We start from the raw sequence: 23,327 nt of genomic DNA, 5'->3' as shown, positions 1-23,327 counted from the left end.
TATTTCATATTTATTGCAGTCAATTTAGCAATGATATTGCTTGCCCATGATATTAATATTCCCAATCCTAGTACATTTGTAAAGTTCAACATGATTAAATGTGGGGCAGTCCTCTAAAGAGAGATCAACTGAATATGGCCAAGGCCAGGAATAATTCGTCTGCATTGAGTTAATTTTTTTTTACAAACTTTACTGGAGCAGGAAATAAAAATCTTACATTGGCTCAAAGGTTTCTTCATCAACGCTGGGACATGGATATCACTGAATTCATTGTTCAGACTAAAAACGATCTGGCTACTGTAATTGCATGTTTATTTTGCAGTTCCCTTTTCGACCTTAAAAATTGAATGCAAGCCAACGAATAAATCGATTTCCAAATCGGTTCGACATATTTTCCAACCGCTCCAAATAGCATGTTACTAAAAAAAGAGATTATCAAACACACGGACAACGATAACGGCATGAAACATTGTCTCGCCCTCATGGGCTCCCTTGAGAATTAACTTCCACACTCCTCGAGTAATTGATGTTGGCAAGACATCGTTTGGAAACTCCAAGTCCAGAAAATGCATTTCACATGCCGGAATGGGGCATTTGTTAGGTTCCGTCAGGTGCACAATATCCTTAATTGCGTTCGGGTATTCTCTATGCAGCAGGTCCATGAACTGGCAGAAACCGGACTCGGGCAAATGAAGTGGCGTATGCTCGTACTGATTATTACCGAGGCTACTGTGAAACACGTCCGTGGAAAACTGTGCATTAAAAAGTAAAGGTGGAAACTGTCCATAAATACGCACCGTATGATCAACGTCAAGCGAAACCACAACACTCACCCTGTACGTATCGTCCATTGGTTGCTTTATGTGTATTGTACCGTTGAGCGTGGCCGTAGTGCGATTGTACTTGCGGACGCGAAGATCATAGTTGAAGTAATCGAAACCAGACACCTGCTCGATCCGTTCATACTGACCATACACAGCTATTGCCTGTTCCACTGCACCGGCTACCAAGGCTATGATTACACCGTACTGCCAACTGAACATTGTGCATTCAATTGCAGCAAGCGCGATTGTGTGTTGGTTAAATAGTTTTCGAAGCGATGGCTAGCTCACTTTTTAACTGGCATAATTGCTGATTATTTGAGTTCATGTTCGTTGGTTGACATGATCTGAAAGATTGAAATTAGATTAACGATCAACGGCAACGGCACGTGTAGCAACAACTTCCTCTTCACAACGAGGAAACTAACATGTCAGGGGTCCGTTCGGGAGTTAAAGATTATAATCGCACGCTGTATTGCTACATCCATTTTAATTACTCGTTACATCGACAGTGAATATAATTAACTTGCTACTAAATTCTAATTCATCACTCACGTTTTCCTGTCAAAAATCATCTCAAAGCTTGTTTTAACATTGTTGTAGCTTATGTTTGCTTTCGAATATCATGTACAACTATTCACAGGCTCGCATGTTTTTGAATCATTAAAGGGTTTGTTGCTTTCATTCATTTATGTTACACTATCCGCAATCCGCATTGTATCGTGTATGTCCCCAATATAAAGCATGCGACGACGAACAATGATCGCTGTCCACTGGTTTCCGTTTTCACGCAATGATACTTTTCGTTGTCATTGTAAGTGGGCTCGTGTCTCTAGCACAGAGCATCGAAATCGTATTCGAAAGCTTCGAGCAAATCTCAGGCTACGAACTGTTTGAAACAACGTTAAGAGTGCGGAAGTACAATCACACCACAAATGTCATGAACGGAACGACCGATTTAAAGATCGAGGTTAACGATACGCTGGTGGTAAGTAGGAACGAGTTTGAGATGGTTTCGCTAGGAATACTTGATGCAGCGCGCGACACATATCTGATATTGTATGCCAGACTTCCACGGATCTGTGGCACAGCAGGCTCGGAAATCAGCAGTTCAATCACTACCCGATGAAACTACCGACTGCCGGAGCCTGTTCTTTCATCAAATCGCTGCGCGACGTGTACGAGAAGTACATCGAGGACATACACAACCTACCAGACGGTGATGAGTGCCCAATCAAAGCGCGTCGAATAACGATTACTGACATGGTCTTTCCTTCCGATGCCGTTCCTCCTATAGTCCCAAAGGGGCTGTGGAAAGTGTTCATCATATGCTCGCTGCAGGGCCGAGAGGTGTCACGTTTTAAAATGCTTTTGAAGGTTCACCATGATGTATGATATTTCGTTAAATAAAACAACTAAATCATATCAATCTGCACTCAGTTTGAGCCGATATGTACCTTGCTCCGATATGTACCTTGCTCCGATATGCACAGCTCAAGACGTTCAGCAACTATTGGTGCTGCCCGCTTTGCAATTAGTAGCTCCAATTCTCCTATCCCAATCCGAAAACCTATTTATTAATAAACTGTCGTTTGATTAATGTGGATCGCTCCTCAATAAAATCCTCCTTCTCCTTCCTTCCCTTCCCATTCCACTAAAAATAAGGGCAAGTATTTTCTCATTGTCTACATGAAAATTATTAAAGTAATTACGCATGACAGCACGAGCCAGAAACCAGCATTATTCAAGAAGACAAATGAATGCATTAACGAAAATTTAACAAATGATCTACCTACGGATCTAGTAACGCAGAAAGAGAAGCATTTTCGTTCAGTAAGTATGACACTAAATTCGACAAAACCATCATAAGGATCCGATGCTACGAACAAAACTTCGGTTCATTGTACTAGTATAAATCCGATCTTAGTGGTCCGATCAAAAGGTTGCTCATATAAACAATCCATACGGATAACATCAGAATATACTGTTTGATCTATACAGTAGAACAGATCCATGCCCGAACCACTTGTGAATTTGTGTGATACAGTAATTGCCTTAATCAAGCTCTGATTGAAAGATAGCATACTGCTACCCATTTAATTCAAACCATCAGCAGCTGCCCAGTCATTCTTTATCGTATAACCATACGATGAGCATTCCGTTACAACTGATGGTGTTCGCGTCATTGCTGCTGCTTCCGTCGTTGGGAGTGCAGATAATGTTCGAAAGAATTGAGCAGCTTTCGGGCTTCGACTTGTATGAGAGTACGCTGCGAGTGCGCAAATACAATCGCACGATGACCGTGTTGAACGGAACACTGCAATGGAAGGTGGAAATGAACGAAAGCATAGTGGTGAGAAAAAAGATCATATTATTTTAATCGATTATGATTCTAGGATGTTGTATTTTAAAACATACGACTCGCCCGTCCTTATACATGTGAAAAAAAAATAATAATAAGACTATGGTATTTCTATCCCGTCTTATCTAGGTATCGACAGACTTATTTCACAGTGCACTGGGCAATCAACAGTTTAACCACTACCCCATGAGGTTACCGACTGCAGGGTCCTGCACAAGTTTGAAAGCTCTCCATGATGATTATTACAAGTATATTCGGGATATTGTAAATCTACCCGATGCAACAGAGTGCCCCATAAAACCTGGTCAAGTCGAATTCAGAGACAAACCATTCCCATCCGAAGCTGTCCCGGAGGTCGCACCAAGAGGCCTTTGGAAAGTAGTGATCATAAAGAAATTGGCGGGAGTGGAGGTATCGCGATTCGAAATCATTGTGAAGGCATATGCGACAGGTTTGTGGTAAGGATAATAATAAAACCATACTAAAATACGTCGGTGAAAATGGAACTGCATCAATAAAGGGTTTCGAGGAAGTAACAAAACCGGTACACCATTATGAATATTATGAAGTGTTATGGTGTAGTTTGATACAGGCAACAGCTTAACTTTTATTTTTACTATTAAAAATATAAACCCAAGAAAACATAAATCGTATATAATAGATTAATAAGATCGCTGCACGGACGGATAGCTGGTTGCAATAGACGAGTAGCTGTAAATTGAATGGCTAAGTGAAGAGATTTGAAAAGATGAAATAATTTATATTTATTACTCTGTTAGTGCTTACTTCGCTGGGAAAAGCGCTGTAATCAGTGAAAATAACAAACAAGTAGCAAAACCATATCCCAACCCAATCAAATATCAACAAGTCCATCTGACATACTAATTACACACAGATTATATTTATAAGATTGTAACGAACCATCAGTAGTTTTATTTAAGCACACTACTGTCGGCGACAATGAGTATTCATCGCATACCAGCAAGATGAGCATCCTACTGCAACTGATTCTACCAGTGACATTGCTGATTCTTCCGTCGCTCGAAGTGCAGATAATGTTTGAAAGAGTTGAGCAGATTTTGGGCTTTGAATTTTACGAAAGCACAATGCGCGTGCGAAAATACAACCGTACGATGCCTGTGATAAATGGAACACTGCGCTGGAAGATAGATATGAACGATAGCTTGGTGGTGAGTGCAAGTACAATTACAATTTAGTGCTAGAACAAAAATTGAATGTATATCCTGATGTTTCCAGGTATCGACAGACTTCTTTCACAGTCCACTGGGCAACCAACAGTTTAATCACTATCCGATGAAGCTGCGCAGCACAGGGACCTGCACAAATTGGAAATCCTTATATGATGATTACCATCACTATATGAAGGATATCATCAATTTGCCCGATCGAGACGAATGTCCGATAAAGCCTAGTCAAATTGAATTCATAAACAAACCATTCCCATCCGATGCCATCCCTGATGTTGTCCCACAAGGTCTTTGGAAAGTTTTGATATCCAAGTCATTGGCAGGAGTGGAGATTATGCGTTTTGAGGTAATTGTCAAGATATATCGGAATGGTTTTTTATAAGGGTGTCCAGTTCATTACACAGAAATACATTATTATTTTTTTTGGCGGAACCAATAAAGAAGGTAATGTAGTAATTTCAAACATAACCACAGCGCCATAAATCATTTTATTCCGCTTTAGCGAACTGTACCTGATTCGGACCACGCCATTTTATTTTCCAGATAAATAAATGAGATCGCTCCAACGGATGCACTGTAAATTGAAAGAGCATTTGTTCTGCTGGATTGTTCCATCCTTGTTGTGTCAACGATTTATAAAAAACAAACACTATCCTATTTACTGCTCTATTACCATCTAGCCAGAGCTTATAGGTGTTTCGTTTAAGCATCAAGCTAATCATACATCCATAGGTGTCCACAGCGCACGCTAAATGAGAAACGCTGACCGTCGACAATTCTATCTGATATACTAACTGCTATCAGATTGTGTTTATTGTACTATAACAAACCCCTGCCCTTTATTTAAACACTGCTTTTTACCTCGCTATGTACAGTATGTCTCATAAACTCACAAGATGAGCATCATATTCAAACTGATTGTTTACGTACCATTGCTGATATTTCCATCATTGGAAGTCCAGGTAATGTTCGAAAGAGTTGAGCAGGTTTCAGGCTTCGACTTGTACGACAGTACGCTGCGAGTACGCAAATACAATCGCACGATGCCCGTTATAAATGGAACGCTTCGTTTGATGATGGAAATGAACGACAGTTTAGTGGTGAGAACAAATATCATTAATTATCTCTCCGAATTAAATTCCTGTTTACAAACATTTTTTCACGCCTTTTCCAGGTATCGACTGCCTTCTTCCACAGTCCACTGGGCAACCAACAGTTCAACCACTACCCGATGAAGCTACCGACTCTAGGGTCCTGCGCAAGTTGGAAAACCTTCTGCGATCATTACTACAAGTATGTTAAGGATGTCATTAATATACCCGATCGAAACGAATGTCCCCTTAAACCTGCACTGCTGGAATTTAGAGACAAACCGTTTCCATCTGATGCCATTCCCGATGTTGTTCCAGGAGGCCTTTGGAAATTATTGGTCTTTAACTCAATTGATGGAATGGAGAGGTCTCGCTTTGAATTAATTATGAAAGTATATAGGAACGGGTTTTTATAACAAAATCATAACAAAAAGTGTATAACTAAATCACCACACTGACACGCAAAATATCACGAAAGTGGAATCATTGAAGTCAAACAAAGATAATCAAGCGTTTTTCATTTATTCACCTACATCCTGAAATATCAAGGAATAATTTGACAATTGTTTATCGGGACGTTTAATCGGGAATACTGTTTGAAAATTCGCTATGAATTAGTAAGTGCAACTGAACAACTGTACTAGCAAATTCATTTGAAGTAATCACTTTTTTATCATACATGTCGGTATACCGTTAAACGTAATAAATGCGCCTATCACTTAAAACACTCACCGACATAGCTTTTTGATATGTATGCCCATTCGCGCCATGAGAAAGGTACATTACGTATAAACTAATTCCCCAAACAAGTAGTGGAAAGTTAGACGTTTTTATCGGATCTCGGAGACGTAGGAAGGCTCTAGCAGGACATAGTGGTGGCCTAATCTAAATTATCTATCCGTTTTCATTATCCATCCGCCGGAATACAACATTCAAGATCGTATCTCAATACAAAATAATACTCAAGCATGTTTGCCATTCAAATGGCGTGGAAAAAAACTATAAATGTAGATAGCAATGTTCGAGTATAATGCATTTGTATCATTTGCCAAATTAAAATGTTGACTGCGCTCCTCTCGCTAGGACTGCTAGTTTTATCCGCGCTAGCAATTAATGTGATGATTGAAAGCGTGGAGCAATTAAGTGGATTCGAAAACTGCAAAAGTTCGCTTCGAGTGCGTAAATACAATAGTACTACAGCTGTTGTTAACGGGAGTATCATCTGGCAAAGACAACTCGACAATCGCTTAATGGTAGGCATAATTAATTGGTCTTTGCAGCTGATATAACTTATATTATTCCGTCGTATCTGTACTTCTAGGCATCTATGGAAACGTTCCACAGCATACTCGGAAATCAGCAGTTTAACTACTATCCAATGAAGCTACCGACGGTGGATGTATGTACCTACATGAAATCGCTACATGAAGACTATGCCCAGTATCTTAAAGACATCATCAATTTACCGGGTCCCGATGAGTGTCCAATTCCGATACGAGAGATCATTTTCCTCAACAAACCGTTTCCACCCGAAGTACTTCCCAAAGTTCTGACAACAGGACTCTGGAAGCTTATGCTCATAACAAAATGAGAAGGTAAAGACTTTACCCGCTTTTAGTTACTGTTAAAAGTATCCAGGGATATGTTTTGAATAAAAACACCGATAGATTATTTGAAACTAATCAATGAACAGTTTTGCCAAGACATTAAAAAAAAAATCTTGAAATAAACTAATAAATTGAAAGCTTCAAACAAGATAATACTTCATCATTTTTCGTACTATTGTACCATGCTGAAGCCACACCTTTCCATAAACCTTTTGGGATAGCATAAAGAAAGGCAACGACTTATAGGTGATGTAGCTCTGTCACGCACATTTTTAAAGCAAGCCAAATCTTTTCCCACGTAAGAAAGAGACCGAGCAGAAAAAAATAGATAAGATATTTTATTTAACTCCAAAATGCTTTCGAAAATCGCTTGATAGCTAGGCGTATTTTTGTTGGACGGTTCAATTTATACCGTTTTAAAAATTTCAACTAGTTTTCTTCGCATAATACAATCGTAAAATGAAGGAGAATGTTGCAAATAAATAAAATGCATACCTATTTGCATACTCTTTCGGCATAGTAAGATGCAGATGTCTAAAAAGCTTTAAGGGTAGGCTCATTTTAATTCGTTCGAAAAACCGGCCCTTTTTTGAGGAATTGTGACTTATGAGCTGTATTTTTTTGCTACATAGAAAACAGTATGCTCGTACCTTGAAATAGTATTGTTACTATTCGTTACGAAAGTGTTCAAAAGCAGATGAGCTATGTATGATGAGCGATTTTACACAATCCTGTTGAAAGGATCAGCACTCATAAAAAAATGAAAAAAATAAATCCTAAGAAAAAAAATTACCTAAGCCCCCTACCAAATAATCTAACTTTCATTACAACCAATCTTGTATACTCCAAACTATGTAGAAACTGACTACCTCGGTGTCGTTCAGCCATGCATGAATCACACCCTTCCATAAGCCTCTTGGAAAAACAGGAGGAAAGAGATCGGCTGGTATCGGATCATCCTTAAGGTGAAACTGCCGCGCACTGATCGGACACTCATCTTTGGCCGGAACATTCTTTAATTTTGCTAACTGTTCTGGAAAATTTTCGTAAAGGGTATTCATCAAGTCACACAAACCCTGAGTCGGCAGCTTCATCGGGTAGTGGTTGAACTGCTGGTTACCCAGCCGGCTATGAAACAGATCGAAGCTAAACTGTATCAAACAATATTAACTGGTTAGAACGTTGACTATCATTTCTAGTTAGCGGGTTACTACTTACTCTCAGCGTATTGTCGTGCTGGTGCATAAGGTGCACGGTTCCGTTTAGCACAGCAAGAGTACTGTTATATTTTCTAACACGGAAATTAAACCACAAATACTCCTTGCCTAGCGTTTGTCCAGCGGTTTCGTACATCATGTTAGACGCGATTACTAGAGTTGGCAAGTAGAGAATCAATACAAGGCTCATGAACTTCATTTTATATACTGCATCCGTTTACTGCAGCCCGGTCCTGTATTTATACAGCTGCATTGAATCTCGTGACGATAATTAGTAGCAGTAGTTGTCTCTTATTTATTTATTTCATCTCTAATGACTGTAGGCGGTAAGCTAAACATGGCGATGAGGAAAATACATCCTGTCGTACCTTAATATCTGATTATTTAGATGATGACACAGTTCGGTAGCTGTGGTGAACACGAAAGTTTGAAAGCCATAATATGCAATATAAAAACACAGTTGTTTCCATCGCTTTCTTTGCTAAAACATTTACAAATTAGTTAATCGATTGTTTTTCCATGCAGCCACTTTTTCCAAATATGCGATCCTATGATCATTTTTTTAGTGCCATCCATCAAGTAATCAGGAAATAAAAATATTATCATACAGATTGAATATTAATATTACGTATTAATATTAAAAAAGTGAAAGCTTCTTTCGTTTCTAAACAACACAAAAACTGCATTAAAATAAACAACAGATAAACGTTGGGCAATTCAACAAATGAAGTTTGATACGAAAAGAAATTACCAGATAGCATTTTATCAACAACCAATATCTACATTTGTTACAACCAGTCATGTATACTCCAAACTAAGCTATAACTGACTATCTCCGTGCCATTCTCTCTTCCACGAATAAGAGCTTTCCACAAACCAGTCGGAAGGATCGGAGGCAAAGCGTCAGCGGGACACGGTCGATCGATGACGTGCATCTGGCGCTCGGTAACGGGACACTCATTCTGCGCTGGGAGATTAACTATCCATACTGTGTATTCGGGAAAATTGTCGTACAAATGATCCAGCATATTACACAAACCCTGGGTCGGCAGCTTCATTGGATAATGGTTAAACTGCTGGTTGCCCAACCGACTATGGAACAGATCCAGACTAAACTATGGAGAAGATCAAAAGACAATATAATCATCATCAAAAGACAACGCATTGCTTCAAAAATGCTTCTTACTTACCACTACCGAATTGTCTACCATACGATAAAGATCCATGGTTCCATTTAGAACAGGCATGGTTCGGTTGTACTTGCGAACACGAAGATTCATCCAGAATATCTCCTTGCCTAGCGTTTGTTCAAAATTTTCAAACTGCATTCGAGCAGCGCCACAGAAACAGAAAAAGTAAAGGAGCAGCACGGATATTATACCTTTCATGTTGCGATTTGCAAATGCACTACATGCAATTTACAACGGCACTATGATAGTTGTGTTATACTGACCGGAATGCATTCTATCTTTCAACAGAATTACGTATGTAGATGTAATTTAGTTTGTATGGTACTCGAAATACCGATTAAGAATTGATTGCAAACATTACTAAACTGTCAATGTGACGGGATGAAGAGCAATTAATTCAGACAGAGTCAGTGCCATAGTTATCTGAACAAGAGCCATGCTGCATCCATGTTGAAGCTGAACATGAATATATATTAAGTATCACTTGTTTAAGTTAAGATAATCAGCTAGGAATGTTTTTTTTACATTCAAAAGTGACACTGATTGCTGTCGTTTTTCTATTCTTCGTCTCTAACGAATTGGATAAAAACTACATGTTAACTAAGGGTATGTTAAAAAATTCGCAAGAAATTGCAGAAAAAAAACAAAACCAACAAAGAATATCAAGCAAACAGTAAAGGATGTATGGAAGTTGAGGGTAAAAATCGAATAACTTAAATGGTTTTGTACACAGTCTCGAGAAAGAAATAAAATACTAAATTATTATATTAAATTAATTGTTAGAATATTGTCGCCAGCGTTGGATGGAGTTGATGTAAATGATCCACAAAAGAGCATGCAGTGCATAATCACTAATAGAAAATTGCCCTTTTTCTCTATCGAGGCTCTTTTAAATTAATGAAGCGTAAGAATTATTGATTAATTATTCATTAAAGATTATTTGCCTGGGATTAGTGCGATAGTTCGAAGATGAATATAGAATATGGTGAAAAAAGATATTAACCATAGAATATGGTGAAAGACTAAAGCAAATAGCTCAAGCAATATCAATTAAATATATTCATTTATTGAATATTGAGCAGAAGAAAAGGCAAACACATCGTAGCAATTCCCACTAATCGCAGCAGTTTAATCTCGCAATAGTCTTTTAGTTTTAAAAATATATAACTTCTTACAACCAATCCTGGATGATCCACTCTAGATAGCAGCTGATTACTACCGTGCCGTTCAACGATGCTTGAGCCACACCCTTCCATAAGCCTCTTGGAAGAAAAGAAGGAAAGGCTTCGGAAGGAAACGGCTCATCGATGATGTAATTCTGCCGCGCACTGATCGGGCATTCATTTTTGGCCGGAAGATTCCTAATCATTGGTGCCTGGTTTGGAAAGTCATCATGAAGTTGATTTATCAACTGACACAAACCCTGTGTTAGCCTTCATCGGATAGTGATTGAACTGCTGGTTGCCCAGCCGGCTATGAAACAGATCGAAACTAAACTGAATCAAAGAATAGTAACCAGTTAGAACGATGACTATTGTTACTAATTAACATGTTCTTACTCACTCTCAGCGAATTATCTTCCTGGTGGATAAGGTGCAGTGTTCCATTGAGAACAGGCATTGTTCGATTATATTTTCTAACACGTAGATCAAGCCATAGATAGTCCTTGCCTAGCGTTTGTCCAAACCTCTCAAACATCATTTTTGAGGCTATTGCTATTGTTGGCATACAAACAATCAACACAACGCACGTGAAATTCATCATCTGTACTACACAGTGAAGGTATGCGATCCGGTTAGTGTTATTCCTTATTGGAAAACTAACTGTCAACTCTTCGTTCACAATTTGTTGTTCTGAGATTATAATGTCACAGCTTAGCAACCAAAGTTAACTACGTCGCAATATACAGCACGGGTTATTGTTTATATAGATGCACTGCGATTACTTCTCGTGTCGATAATTGGCGATAGCAAATGTAATACGATCCCGTTATCACAGTAATTTCATCGCAGCTTACTAGAAGCGACGGTAAATGAAGTAGTTCCTGCTAATTTCGATTATATACTTGGGCATGATATGACAAATCAGATTTGTTAATTGATCTTTCTATGTCACTCTTGCTGTATCCCAAAAACAGTAAAAAATAAATCCGATATTAGAATAATTGTTTGTGGGTTATCGAGTGCTATTGCGCTGTTAGTTTAATTGGTCGAATTGAACCAATTCCTTCATGCGGAAATGCATAAATTTGCTTGCATCGTTTAACACAAATAGCTCCTCAATCCAAGCAAATTCGATCAGACGGATGCTGCTTGTCATCGGTATGAAGACATTTCTGTCGCTTGTGGTAGTAGTGCTACCTGCTGTGCTTTCAATACAAGTGATCTTCGAAAGTTTTGAACATGACGAAGGATTCGATTTGTTCAAAACGGAGCTCCGAGTGCGCAAGTACAATCGTACGATTACCGTTGTCAATGGAACGTACTCGTGGAACGCAGCTATTAACGATAGCGTAGTGGTAAGCAACTCAGAGCAGCGCAAGCAGCGACTCCTGCCGAGCAGTGATGTACAAACTTCGACTATTGCCATAGGTATCAATGGAGCTTTTCCATAGCGCATTGGGCAATCAACAGTTCAACTACTACCCGATGAAAATACCGACATCCGGTGCATGCCAGTTTATGAAGACTATTCACGACGAATACACGGAATATTTTACCAACATATTCAACATGCCGCCCCGAGACGAATGCCCGATCTTACCTGGAAAAGTGATTTTCCTCGACATGATTTTCCCATCGAAAGCTGTTCCGCAAATGTTACCAACAGGACTTTGGAAGGCAGTCGTTTTCATCAAAGAGAAGGACGCCTTAGTCGGGCGCTTTACAATAGTTGTTAAAGCATACAGTGACAATTACTTTTGAGACGCACCAATTTGGTGGTTTCAAAACATTCTTTGATGTTAGAGCATGTTGTGATGATTGAAAATTTATACAATCAAAGTGGTGAATAAAGTTCCATTACAAATTCAATCATCCTATTCGAATGCTAACGACGCTGCTGCCGCTCGATTTTGTTATCTTTGCAAGTTTGTTGTTGTAGAAATTGTCAGATGAAATCTGTTTTTTATAATTTATGTTCTTTATCGCCAATTAAACACGATGAGTATTTTAAAGCTCATCAATTTGTCTGGATACACATATAGTGTATTTAACAGTTCTATTACGTCCAATTCTAGCGACTGCTACAAACCAATAAAAACAATTCAAGATCATATTTGAACGGTGTAGATCGATTATTTTGGGTATTGATCTCTTCAAAATACAGCATGAGTTCCGGTGTACCTGTTATAATAGTTTGCAACAATGCAAGAAAAGATATAATAGATTTATTGCCCACCAACCAGCGTACCGTGTGGTATCGTAACTGTCGATCAATCTTGAAGCAGGGGGATATCAGTGCCATGGTATTATGCATTACCATCTGCACAATAGCTGCATTGTCTTTAAACCTATTTTTGTTAAGAAAACTCGCTTTTATCCATATTTTGATACTCTTATTGTAAAATAATTATATAGAAACAAAATTTCCGGTCACCTTGACAAACACGTAGAATTCTAAGACATGTACATCATCCAGGAATCCTCTTATGAGCACCTTCCACAGCCCATTCCGGGCTATATCCAGTGCAACTTTGGAAGGTAATTGCTGATCGAAGACATGCAGCTGCCGAATAGTAATAGGACACTCGCCAACATTTGGCAAATTAACGATCATCGCCGCCAGCATCGGAAAGAGTTGATGCAGCTGATTCACAAAAGTGCAAGCACCCGCGGTAGGTATTTTCATAGGACTGTGATTGAACTGCTGATTTCCAAGGGGACTGTGAAACATATCCATGGTGAACTGAGGTGACAAATATACAGTTAAAAAAGATTCCACAACATTTCGCTATCAGACTCACCTTCAAACTGTCGTTGACCGTTATCAGCACATACGCCGTGCCATTCAAAACGGACGCCGTTCTGTTGAACTTTCTTACGCGCAGATCGAACTTGATATATTCCTCTCCGAAGGTCTGATAGAATTGCTCAAATTCTGCCTTCACAGCATATGCCTCTAGCATACAGCAGCAGAAGATGAACAACTTAAAAATTAGCATTGATTAGTGCACGGAATATCGATTTCAAATGGAATGGTTTGTGCAGATGGTCGCGCCAGACCTTATATTAGCTGAAAGCAAACAAATAATATTGGGATGCTGCTTAATCGGAGACATTTCCGGATGACACAGTGATAAAGCTTGCCGATCAATCGCGTGACTACAACTGAATTTTGAAACCATGGTTCTTATCAATGTTATCAATCAATTCATATCTACAGATCAGCAGCAGCAGCGCAAAACAGAATCTTTCTCAAATTGAAGTGCATTCTTTTGCACGAAAGGACCGACGTGACACTCCCATGCAACCGCACCTCATCTCACTATTCGCCGTGTAGGTCTGATTTACATTATTACCAGTATTTATTTCTGACATGTTTTGCTCTCGCTGCATTGCATGTGGTTTCCTAGCTTACTTTTGAAATTTTGAAACATCCCTTGCACTCTAACAGGTGGCGCGAACCAACGAAGTAAACTAAAATTTAAATCTATAATTACTTACATTTAAACAAAGGGCTCGTCCTGCCTAGTACAGTGACCGGCATAAGTAAAAGCCCACCCCTTGATTTTTGTAGATTCTTGACTATAAATCCTACATTTTCTATAGTAACCGGCAAGTGTAGTGGTTTTCTTAAAGCTTGAACATTCCTCTTTCAGTTTCACTAGCTTTCATCTCGATTGGATGGAAAACAAATTTTTGATAATTGCTTAAATAAGAGATGGTCGATCACAGTTGTGACAAAAGTAAAAGCCCACCTACAATGAAACTTCCTTAACAATTAATATGGTCCATCCTTAGCCCGGATTTCAAGTTACAGGTGTTTTGACATGCCGTCGACACGATTTCAGGAGTATTGAGAATCTAACTTGTTGAATAACTTCCAAAAAAATAATTATTTTTGTTAATAACATAATTCTTAATGAAATTGTTATCTAAAATTCCCCACAAATTTTTAATCCGTTTAAAATCCTGGCTTTGAGAAGGCCATTTGAGAAGGAGAATGACACGGGAACATTAAAAAATATTAGTTAATTTAGCGGTATGTTTTGAGTCATTATTCTGTTGCATACCAAAATTGCTTTTAAATGGGTCTATTCGTACTGAACCTATCAAAGAGTTATTTAGGGTGTCAACATAAATTTCGCCCACCATAATACCATCATTTTCTTTAAATTGTCCACAAGAGCTATGGAAAATCCACCCCTCAACTTCATACTACCACCTCCGTACTTCATTATGACCGATACATTATGTTCTTGCAAACCATGGTTTATTTTCCGCCGATCTCTTTCGTGATAGTTTATATTAAATGTTTCCATTTATGATTTGTCAGACTATAGAACATTGCTCTAGCCTTCTTTTAGCTTGGTTACACATTTCCGGGTCAAATTCAAACGTTTAGCCATATTTTTGGCTTATAAACGGAAGACTTTTAGCATACGTACTCTTGTACTCATGTAGAGCTAATCTAATATGGCATAGTTTGCTCCAAAATAGACAGCGACAAGGTTTTCATGATGGAACAGATAGTTAATTCTAACGATTTCTTAATCTCTGGAATGGTTTTTATCATTTGTTCGATCATTCGTCTTCTTAAAACGTCCGTTTTAAAATCTCATTTGCTGTTCTGATGAACATTGGTGATTAGTCATGATGGCATAAAGGCGTCCCCTATTAATAATATTTTTTTGCTGATATTTGTTGAGACACATGCTTGAATCAATGCTGCATAAGAAGATTTCAGGCATGCAACGATTTTTTTTCCTCCCATACACCCATTTCTTTTGCGAAAACGCATGTGCCATCGACTTACTACTGGAACTGCTACGATTGATGGATTAAATTACTGTAAACAATAATGGGAGGGAACCTAAAACTTTAAAACTGATGTAAACTAAAGGCCCAACAAAGATTTAGTAACCAGAGGGCTTTATTAGAGTCACAATTATATTTTTTGCAAAGTGGGCTTTTACTTTTGTCACAACTGTGATCGACCATCTCTTATTTAAGCAATTATCAAAAATTTGTTTTCCATCCAATCGAGATGAAAGCTAGTGAAACTGAAAGAGGAATGTTCAAGCTTTAAGAAAACCACTACACTTGCCGGTTACTATAGAAAATGTAGGATTTATAGTCAAAAATCTACAAAAACCAAGGGGTGGGCTTTTACTTATGCCGGTCACTGTATGTGTTAAAAAAATTAATACTTTTATTTCATTTAAATATAACTTTTCGGAATGATAATTGGAATGCATGATGAACGTCGATTTGCAAACGTATTATATTAACGAATGTTCATTTGCGGTAATCTTCACAAACAAGTAATACTCTAAGGCTTGTACATCATTCAGGAATCCCTTAATGAGCAACTTCCACAGTCCAGGTCGTGTTACAGCCGGTACAAAGTCGGAAGGAAAAAGTTGATCGAAGACGTACATCTGGCGAATGGTGATGGGACACTCGCCAGGACCCGGTAAATTAACGATCAACTCCGCCACCTTTGGGTAGTGTTGATGGATATGATCCTTAAAAGTGCATACACCAGAGGTCGGTATTTTCACTGGATAGTGGTTGAACTGCTGATTTCCCAGCGGACTGTGAAAGATATCCGTGCTGAACTGATGTGATAGATGTACTTTTAGAATAGTGTTAGTAGTATTTCACTGTGTAGCTCACCGTGACACTGTCGTTGGCGTTTATCAGTACATGAATGGTGCCGTTCAGCACAGACGCCGTTCTGTTGAACTTTCTTACGCGCAGGTCACAAACTAAGTATTCCTCACCAGCGCTCTGGTAGAATTGCTCAAAATCGGCCTTCACAGCATATGCCGCCAGTATGCACCAGTAGAAAACAAACAACTTTAGCATGGTTACTTTTAAGTACACGGAAGACCGGTTTCAAATGGAATGACTTATTCCAAGTGTCCCATCAAGGCTTATATCAGCTGTTGGCAAACAGATTACACTGACAATCGGAAGCTGCTTAATTCGAAGCATTTCCGTATGATCCAAGAATATAATTGGCCGATCAATCGCGTTGATAACGTTATATGAATTTTGTTATTATTGAAATTGTTTTTTCAAGCGAACTGTTACTAAGCCACGTGATTGTTGTACACTATGTTACCGTCCTACCTTACCTACGTCCGTCCTTACCGTCTGAAGTTGCAGTCAATCGGCGGTCTCCCAACCCGCTACAGCATGACAAATTCGGCAATGATAAGAAAGGAAGAGGAGGTTTATAAAATCGTATGTCAATATTTATTTCCGTATTGGATCTCACTCTGGCACAGCCAGTCTGTCATGACTTTCTTAATCTAAACAGATACATCTATTTAAACATATTTTTGGAACATTTGTACCAGTTTGTTCGTATCACAAATCAACCATTGTCTTTCGGTAATCTGAAAAATGTGATTCAACGCTGCACAAATTAGAAATTGATATTATTGATTTTCGTTTGATTTAAAAACGAGCAAACAACACATGATGTTGGAGTAGTACTTACTCTGGCTACATTTGAATATCTACTATTTAATAAGTTTACAGCATTGCGTGGTTCGGTAATCCTTGCGCAACTCGAACGGATCGTATGTTGCCAGAAGCTTTCTAAAGTTCTATGAAAAAATATGAGTTGTAATTGTATTTTTTCTATATTAGTGAGATTGGTATTTATTTCCAAAATGGCAGATTATGAAAAAAATCCTACTGTTGCATAACGAGCAATACAAATCAAACCAAATTACTGGCAAAAACATTTTTATTGATCAAAATTTGGTCGAAAATCAGATAAAGGCAAATGCTAGCAGGAATGGACAATCGTTTTGGCGTTATCTATATTTCAACAAAATTGACTACTATACCTACTATTCTTCATCATCAAAATTTATCAATAAACTTGTTCAACAACCCTCTATTTGAACGAATCGTTGGCGGTTATCTTCACAAACAAGTAGAATTCTATTATATGAACATCATTCAAATATCCCTTAATGACCAACTTCCATAATCCAGGTCGTGTTACAGGAAATATGAGATCAGAAGGTATGCGCTGATCCAAGATGTACATCTGGCGAATGGTGATGGGACACTCACCAGGACCCGGTAAATTAACGATCATAGCCGCCACCTTTGGATAGTATTGTTGCACATGATCCGCAAAAGTGCATACTCCTGAGCTAGGTATTTTCATAGGAAAGTGATTGAACTGCTGATTTCCCAGGCGACTGTGAAACATATCCAGGCTGAACTGATGTGATAGATATACTTTTAGAATAGTGTTAGTAGTATTTCACTGTGTAGCTCACCGTGACACTGTCGTTGGCGTTTATCAGTACATGAATGGTGCCATTCAGAACAGCCGCCGTTCTGTTGAACTTTCGTACACGCAGATCACATATGACATTTTCCTCCCCAGCGCTCTGATAAAATTGCTCAAATTCTGCATGCACAGCTTGTGCCTCTAGCATGCAGCAGCAAATAAAGAATAACTTCAGCATAGCTTCTATTGAGTACACGAAACAGCGGTTTCCAATGGAATGGCTTTTACCAACGATCCCATCGAGGTTTATATCAACTGATGGAAAACAGATTACGGTTACAATTCTCACGTTCGTTATCGGAATTAATTTACAAAAAAACTGATGGAAAACAGATTACGGTTACAATTCTAAGCAGCTACTCCGCAGGCGTTTCCGGATGAGATTGTGAACCAGCTACTCAATTAGTTGTAATAAAATCGCTTAATCGAATGTAAGCAATATCAGCAAGGAGCGTGCTGAAGTGAGATATTTTTTTTAAATATGAAAAATAAAATCAATAGGAAATAGAGGTATGAATATGAGTTATCGGTTTTTGGAATATGAGTTATAGGAGTTTTTTTCCCATTTTGAAGATAAAATTTTAATTTTCCCATCTCATCTCATAAATTAGAACGATATAAACCTAACTAATCCTATAAGTCACCCCCATTAAGTGACCACAAACGCTTAATTCTCATTTCACCAGATTATCCTGTCCTTCCTTTACACTACCATCGCACAATACCCGCCAAATCGTGAAGTATTTATTTTTAAATACTCACGTTATGGAAAAAGTTTACTGTAATATAACGTGCAATAAATATCTAACCATATGAATAACGGAAATTGATTAAAATTTTCATCGAATCAGAGAAAGTCTCATAAAAAAGGGAATGGTCAATCGTTTTTACATTGTCTATATCTTAGCCAAATTGATTGCTATTTTATTATTTTTGGAATCGACCGACTGTTTTCACTATTTATTTTTCTAAAAATATACATGAGGACGGGCGAGCGGAGCTGTTATCACCATCAATATCCATACGTAAATTTTTGCTACAACTATTTTAAAAAATTATTGTCGGTTATTTTGACAAACCAGTAGAACTCTATTACATGAACACCATTCAAATATCCCTTAACGACCAACTTCCACAATCCTGGTCGTGCTATAGGTAATATAAGTTCAGAAGGTAAGCGCTGATCCAAGATGTACATCTGGCGAATGGTGATGGGACACTCGCCCAAACTCGGCACATTAGTTATCATCGCTGTCACCTGTGGGTAGTGTTCATGCAGAAAATCGGCAAAACTGCATAAACCTGAGCTAGGTATTTTCATAGGAAAGTGATTGAACTGCTGATTTCCCAGGCGACTGTGAAACATATCCAGGGTGAACTGATGTGATAAATGTACTTTTAGAATAGTGTTAGTAGTATTGCACTGTGTAGCTCACCATGAGACTGTCGTTGAAGTTTATCAGTACATGAATTGTACCATTAAGAACAGACGCCGTTCTGTTGAACTTTCTAACGCGTAGATCACAAATGGCGTATTCCTCCCCAGCAGTCTGATAGAATTGCTCGAATTCCGCATGCAACGCTTGAACCACCAGCATACAGCAGCAGAAAACGAACAATTTCAGCATGGCTACTATTGAGTACACGAAACACCGATTCCAAAGGGAATAACTGAATCCAACGGATTCATCGAGCCTTATATCATCTGCTGATAAACATTGACTACCGGAAGCTGTTTAACGGATGACAACGGCGCTAACAGACTGATCGCTTACATTGATAACGCTCAACTTATTGAGGTTGATATCGTTTAACATGTTGACTATTGTAGTTGACATGCAGTGCAGCAAAGTTAGAAGGTCCCTCCAGAATGAATATTTTTTTCATGTTTTATCATCATAATTAAAGTCAGACTATAGAAATTAGCTTCACAGTCTACTTAGCTCGTTTTTAATTTTCATCGTGCAACATTTTACTTTTTCCAAACTATTCCGCTTTTTGTCTTATCTTATCTTATTTTATCTTATCTCATCTATAAATATATATAAATGGAAGTTGCGTACTTTCGAACGCCCATAACTTGAGACCAGATTGACCAATTTCGCTCACTCTTGGTGCTATGAATTCTTCTTGGTCTGCTTCATGTTTATACGTTGAGAAATGTTGAGAAAATCTGTCCGTTTATGGCAAATTGAAACCGTTTTATGCACTGGCTTTCCACTTCACAGCCTACTTGATTTGATATTATTTCAAAACATTAGAAGAAAACCTTTCAGCTCCATGCATACTTCGATGAATCCGATATTCTTATTCTAATTTGATCATTATCGCCTGCAGCGGTACTTTTATTTTCTATACCCATCAGATCCAAGAACGTTTGACTTGTGCAAACCAACGGTGGATTGGTTGATTCGCGATTTTGTCTTCCAACGGAAATTTGTCAAATGGTGCAAGACTGGTGATTATTGTGGTTAGAACAAAATCTACTCTAAGCGAAAATAGTGAAGATTGCAAAAATAAAAAAAAACACAGAAATAACTGAAAAACATGTGCACAAATATATTTTTGTTCCGTTTTGTGTGAAAAGTGTTGCAATTAACTTACATATGTAATTTAGTTTTTTTCTTATCACCATTCAAATTTTGTCTTTTAATTTTTTTTTAATGCATACCTTAGGATTGTACTGTCGAGATTCAAGAAGACTTCAAGAGTCGAGAGACAGAACAAAGTTTGCTTGGTAAACTAGTTTAAAATAAATATTCCGTACACTGAAATTGACTCCCCGGTGTCCCTATCCATCCATATCTTTGCAGACTTGCTGTTAGCTTTTATTTGAATAAATAATCCGCGGTTATCTTGACGAACAAATAGTATTCTATGAATTGCACATCACTTAAATATCCCTTAACCACCGTCTTCCACAGCCCAGGCGGTGTTATAACCGGTACAAGTTCGGCAGGTATACGCATATCCAAGATTTGCATCTGGCGAATACTGATGGGACACTCGCCAGCACTCGGTGCATTAGTTATCTTCGCCACGAACGTTGGATAGTGTTGATGCAGATGATTCATAACAGCGCATGCACCCATGACAGGTAATTTCATTGGATTGTGATTAAACTGTTGATTTCCCAAAGGACTGTGAAAAGCATCCAGGCCAAACTGATGTGATAGATATACTTTTAGGATAGTGTTAGTAGTATTTCACTGTGTAGCTCACCCTGACACTGTCGTTAGCGATTATAAACGCATGAATGGTACCGTTCAGAACGGGCGTTGTTCTATTGTATTTTCTTACGCGTAGATCGAACTTCATATATTCCTCCCCTGCGCTCTGATAAAATTGCTCAAATTCTGCATGCACAGCTTGTGCCTGTAGCATGCAGCAGCAAATAACGAACAACCGCAGCATAGCTACTATCAAGTACACGGAACACCGGTTCCAAAGAGAATGGTTTGAACCAACGAATTCATCGAGCCTTATATCATCTGCTAGTAAACAGTCACTGCATACGACCTAAAGCTGCTTAACTGACGTCCGGAAATTGCAGTCATTTACTGATGATACAGTGATAATACTGAAAGATCATTTTCATTGATAACGCTTGACTTATTGATGTTGATATCACTTAACAAGTTAACAATGTTAGAATAGCAAGAAGCTCCATTTAACTTAATTAAGCCTTTAATGTTGACATGAAGTGCAGCAATGTCCGAAGTTATGTTAAAAAATAAACCACCCCAGCCGAAATAAGCATTTTTTTATAATTTGCGCTGAAACCCTGGGTGGATAGAAATTATTTCCACCATTTATTTCTCTGATTTCTCATGCTCATCATACAACAACTTAATTTGTCCAAAATATTTTGCATTTCACGTTAATATCTCATGAACTGAATTGACACCCTGGTATCCCTATCCATATCCATGCATACTTGCTGTTCATCTTCTATTTAAACAAATCATCTGCGGTTATCTTGACGAAAAAATAGTATTCTATGAATTGCACATCGTTTAAGTATCCCTTAGTGACCGTCTTCCACAGCCCAGGCGGTGTTATAACCGGTACAATTTCGGCAGGTATGCGCCTATCCAAGACGTACATCTGGCGAATACTGATGGGACACTCGCCAGCACTCGGTACATTAGTTATCTTCGCCATAAATGTTGGATATTGTTGATGCAGATGATTCAGAATAGCGCATGCACCCATGACAGGTAATTTCATTGGATTGTGATTAAACTGTTGATTCCCCAAAGGACTGTGATACGCATCCAGGCCAAACTGATGTGATAGATATATTTTTAGAATATTATTAGCAATACTGTGCTTTATAGCTCACCGTGAAACTGTCGTTGAGGGTTATCAGTATATGAATGGTACCGTTCAGAACGGGTGTTGTTGTATTGTATTTTCTTACGCGTAGATCGAATTTCATATATTCTTCCCCTGCGCTCTGATAAAATTGCTCAAATTCTGCATGCACAGCTTGTGCCTCTAGCATGCAGCAGCAAATAACGAATAACTTCAGCATAGCTACTATCAAGTACACGGAACACGAGATACCAATGAAATGGCATGTACCAACGATTTCATCGATGCTTATATCATCTGCTGCAAAACAGTCACTGCATACGACCTAAAGCTGCTTAGCTGACGACCGGAAGTTGATGGCATTTGCAGATGACACAGTGATAAAACTGGTGGATCATTTGCTTTGATATCGCTTATTTTAACTTGTTTACAATGGTAAAAAATCATGAAGTGCCTTTTAACATTGAGCAGTAAAGCCATGCCTTTACATTTTTCATTTTTTTCAATCGATCTTAAAGTTCCGGCCCATCCTTGTTGAACACAATATTAATGCGCAATCGCGGATTAATACGGGGCAGCTTACAGAAACTGATCGACATTAGCGAAGCCTTCCGTTGTTTCATTAGATTCCAGTGCAATGCGGTCTTAAAGGAAGCCGTTTTCCGTGGAATAAAATAAAACAGAACAACAATGTAAGGTGTCTATAACAATGAATCTGTACAAGTAACGTTACGTTGGGTAAACTACTGAACAATTGAAACATATTCTCTATTTCCCAACAGTCTACAGATATTATTTTCTCCGTACAATTGGTTTGCTCGTAATTCTTATCGTATAACAACTCATAATTTTTCATATACCCCCTCGGTAGCTAGGTATATTCACAGGAATGTAGTTGAACTGCTGATTACCTTACCGACTGTAAACGATATCATTTCACGCTTGCTTCAACGTTAATTCGACATGAACTCAAAATCAACTTTAACATTGCAATCAGCTTCACAATAGCATACACAAAATTATATGAGGA

General features: G+C 38.3%; 4 protein-coding genes across 4 annotated transcripts; 1 reads left to right on the top strand and 3 right to left on the bottom strand.

Annotated features, from left to right (window-relative positions):
• Window positions 1–308: 308 nt before the first annotated feature.
• LOC125959479 (uncharacterized) lies at window positions 309–1,043 on the bottom strand. The gene is made up of 2 exons (XM_049692302.1): window positions 834–1,043; window positions 309–752 (listed from the first exon to the last, which is right to left on the bottom strand). Exons 1-2 carry the CDS (start codon window positions 1,041–1,043, stop codon window positions 420–422), a joined length of 543 nt encoding a protein of 180 aa, XP_049548259.1. The 3' UTR covers window positions 309–419.
• A 571-nt stretch (window positions 1,044–1,614) lies between these two features.
• Window positions 1,615–7,073, top strand: LOC125959478 (uncharacterized). The gene is made up of 4 exons (XM_049692301.1): window positions 1,615–1,809; window positions 1,890–2,210; window positions 5,566–5,649; window positions 6,804–7,073. Exons 1-4 carry the CDS (start codon window positions 1,615–1,617, stop codon window positions 7,071–7,073), a joined length of 870 nt encoding a protein of 289 aa, XP_049548258.1.
• Window positions 7,074–7,892: 819 nt separating this feature from the next.
• On the bottom strand, window positions 7,893–11,116 carry LOC125959477 (uncharacterized). The gene is made up of 5 exons (XM_049692300.1): window positions 11,060–11,116; window positions 9,497–9,628; window positions 9,184–9,421; window positions 8,308–8,459; window positions 7,893–8,240 (listed from the first exon to the last, which is right to left on the bottom strand). The coding sequence occupies exons 1-5, from the start codon at window positions 11,114–11,116 to the stop codon at window positions 7,914–7,916; spliced, it is 906 nt and encodes a 301-aa protein (XP_049548257.1). The 3' UTR covers window positions 7,893–7,913.
• A 4,822-nt stretch (window positions 11,117–15,938) lies between these two features.
• On the bottom strand, window positions 15,939–16,538 carry LOC125959476 (uncharacterized). Its single transcript, XM_049692299.1, has 2 exons — window positions 16,336–16,538; window positions 15,939–16,277 (listed from the first exon to the last, which is right to left on the bottom strand). Exons 1-2 carry the CDS (start codon window positions 16,525–16,527, stop codon window positions 15,939–15,941), a joined length of 531 nt encoding a protein of 176 aa, XP_049548256.1. The 5' UTR covers window positions 16,528–16,538.
• Window positions 16,539–23,327: the final 6,789 nt, after the last annotated feature.

The sequence above is a fragment of the Anopheles darlingi genome, chromosome 2 (assembly GCF_943734745.1).
Source record: "Anopheles darlingi chromosome 2, idAnoDarlMG_H_01, whole genome shotgun sequence".
In the NCBI taxonomy this organism is placed as follows: Eukaryota; Metazoa; Arthropoda; class Insecta; order Diptera; family Culicidae; genus Anopheles; species Anopheles darlingi.
This window is presented reverse-complemented; position numbering and strand designations above follow the sequence as displayed.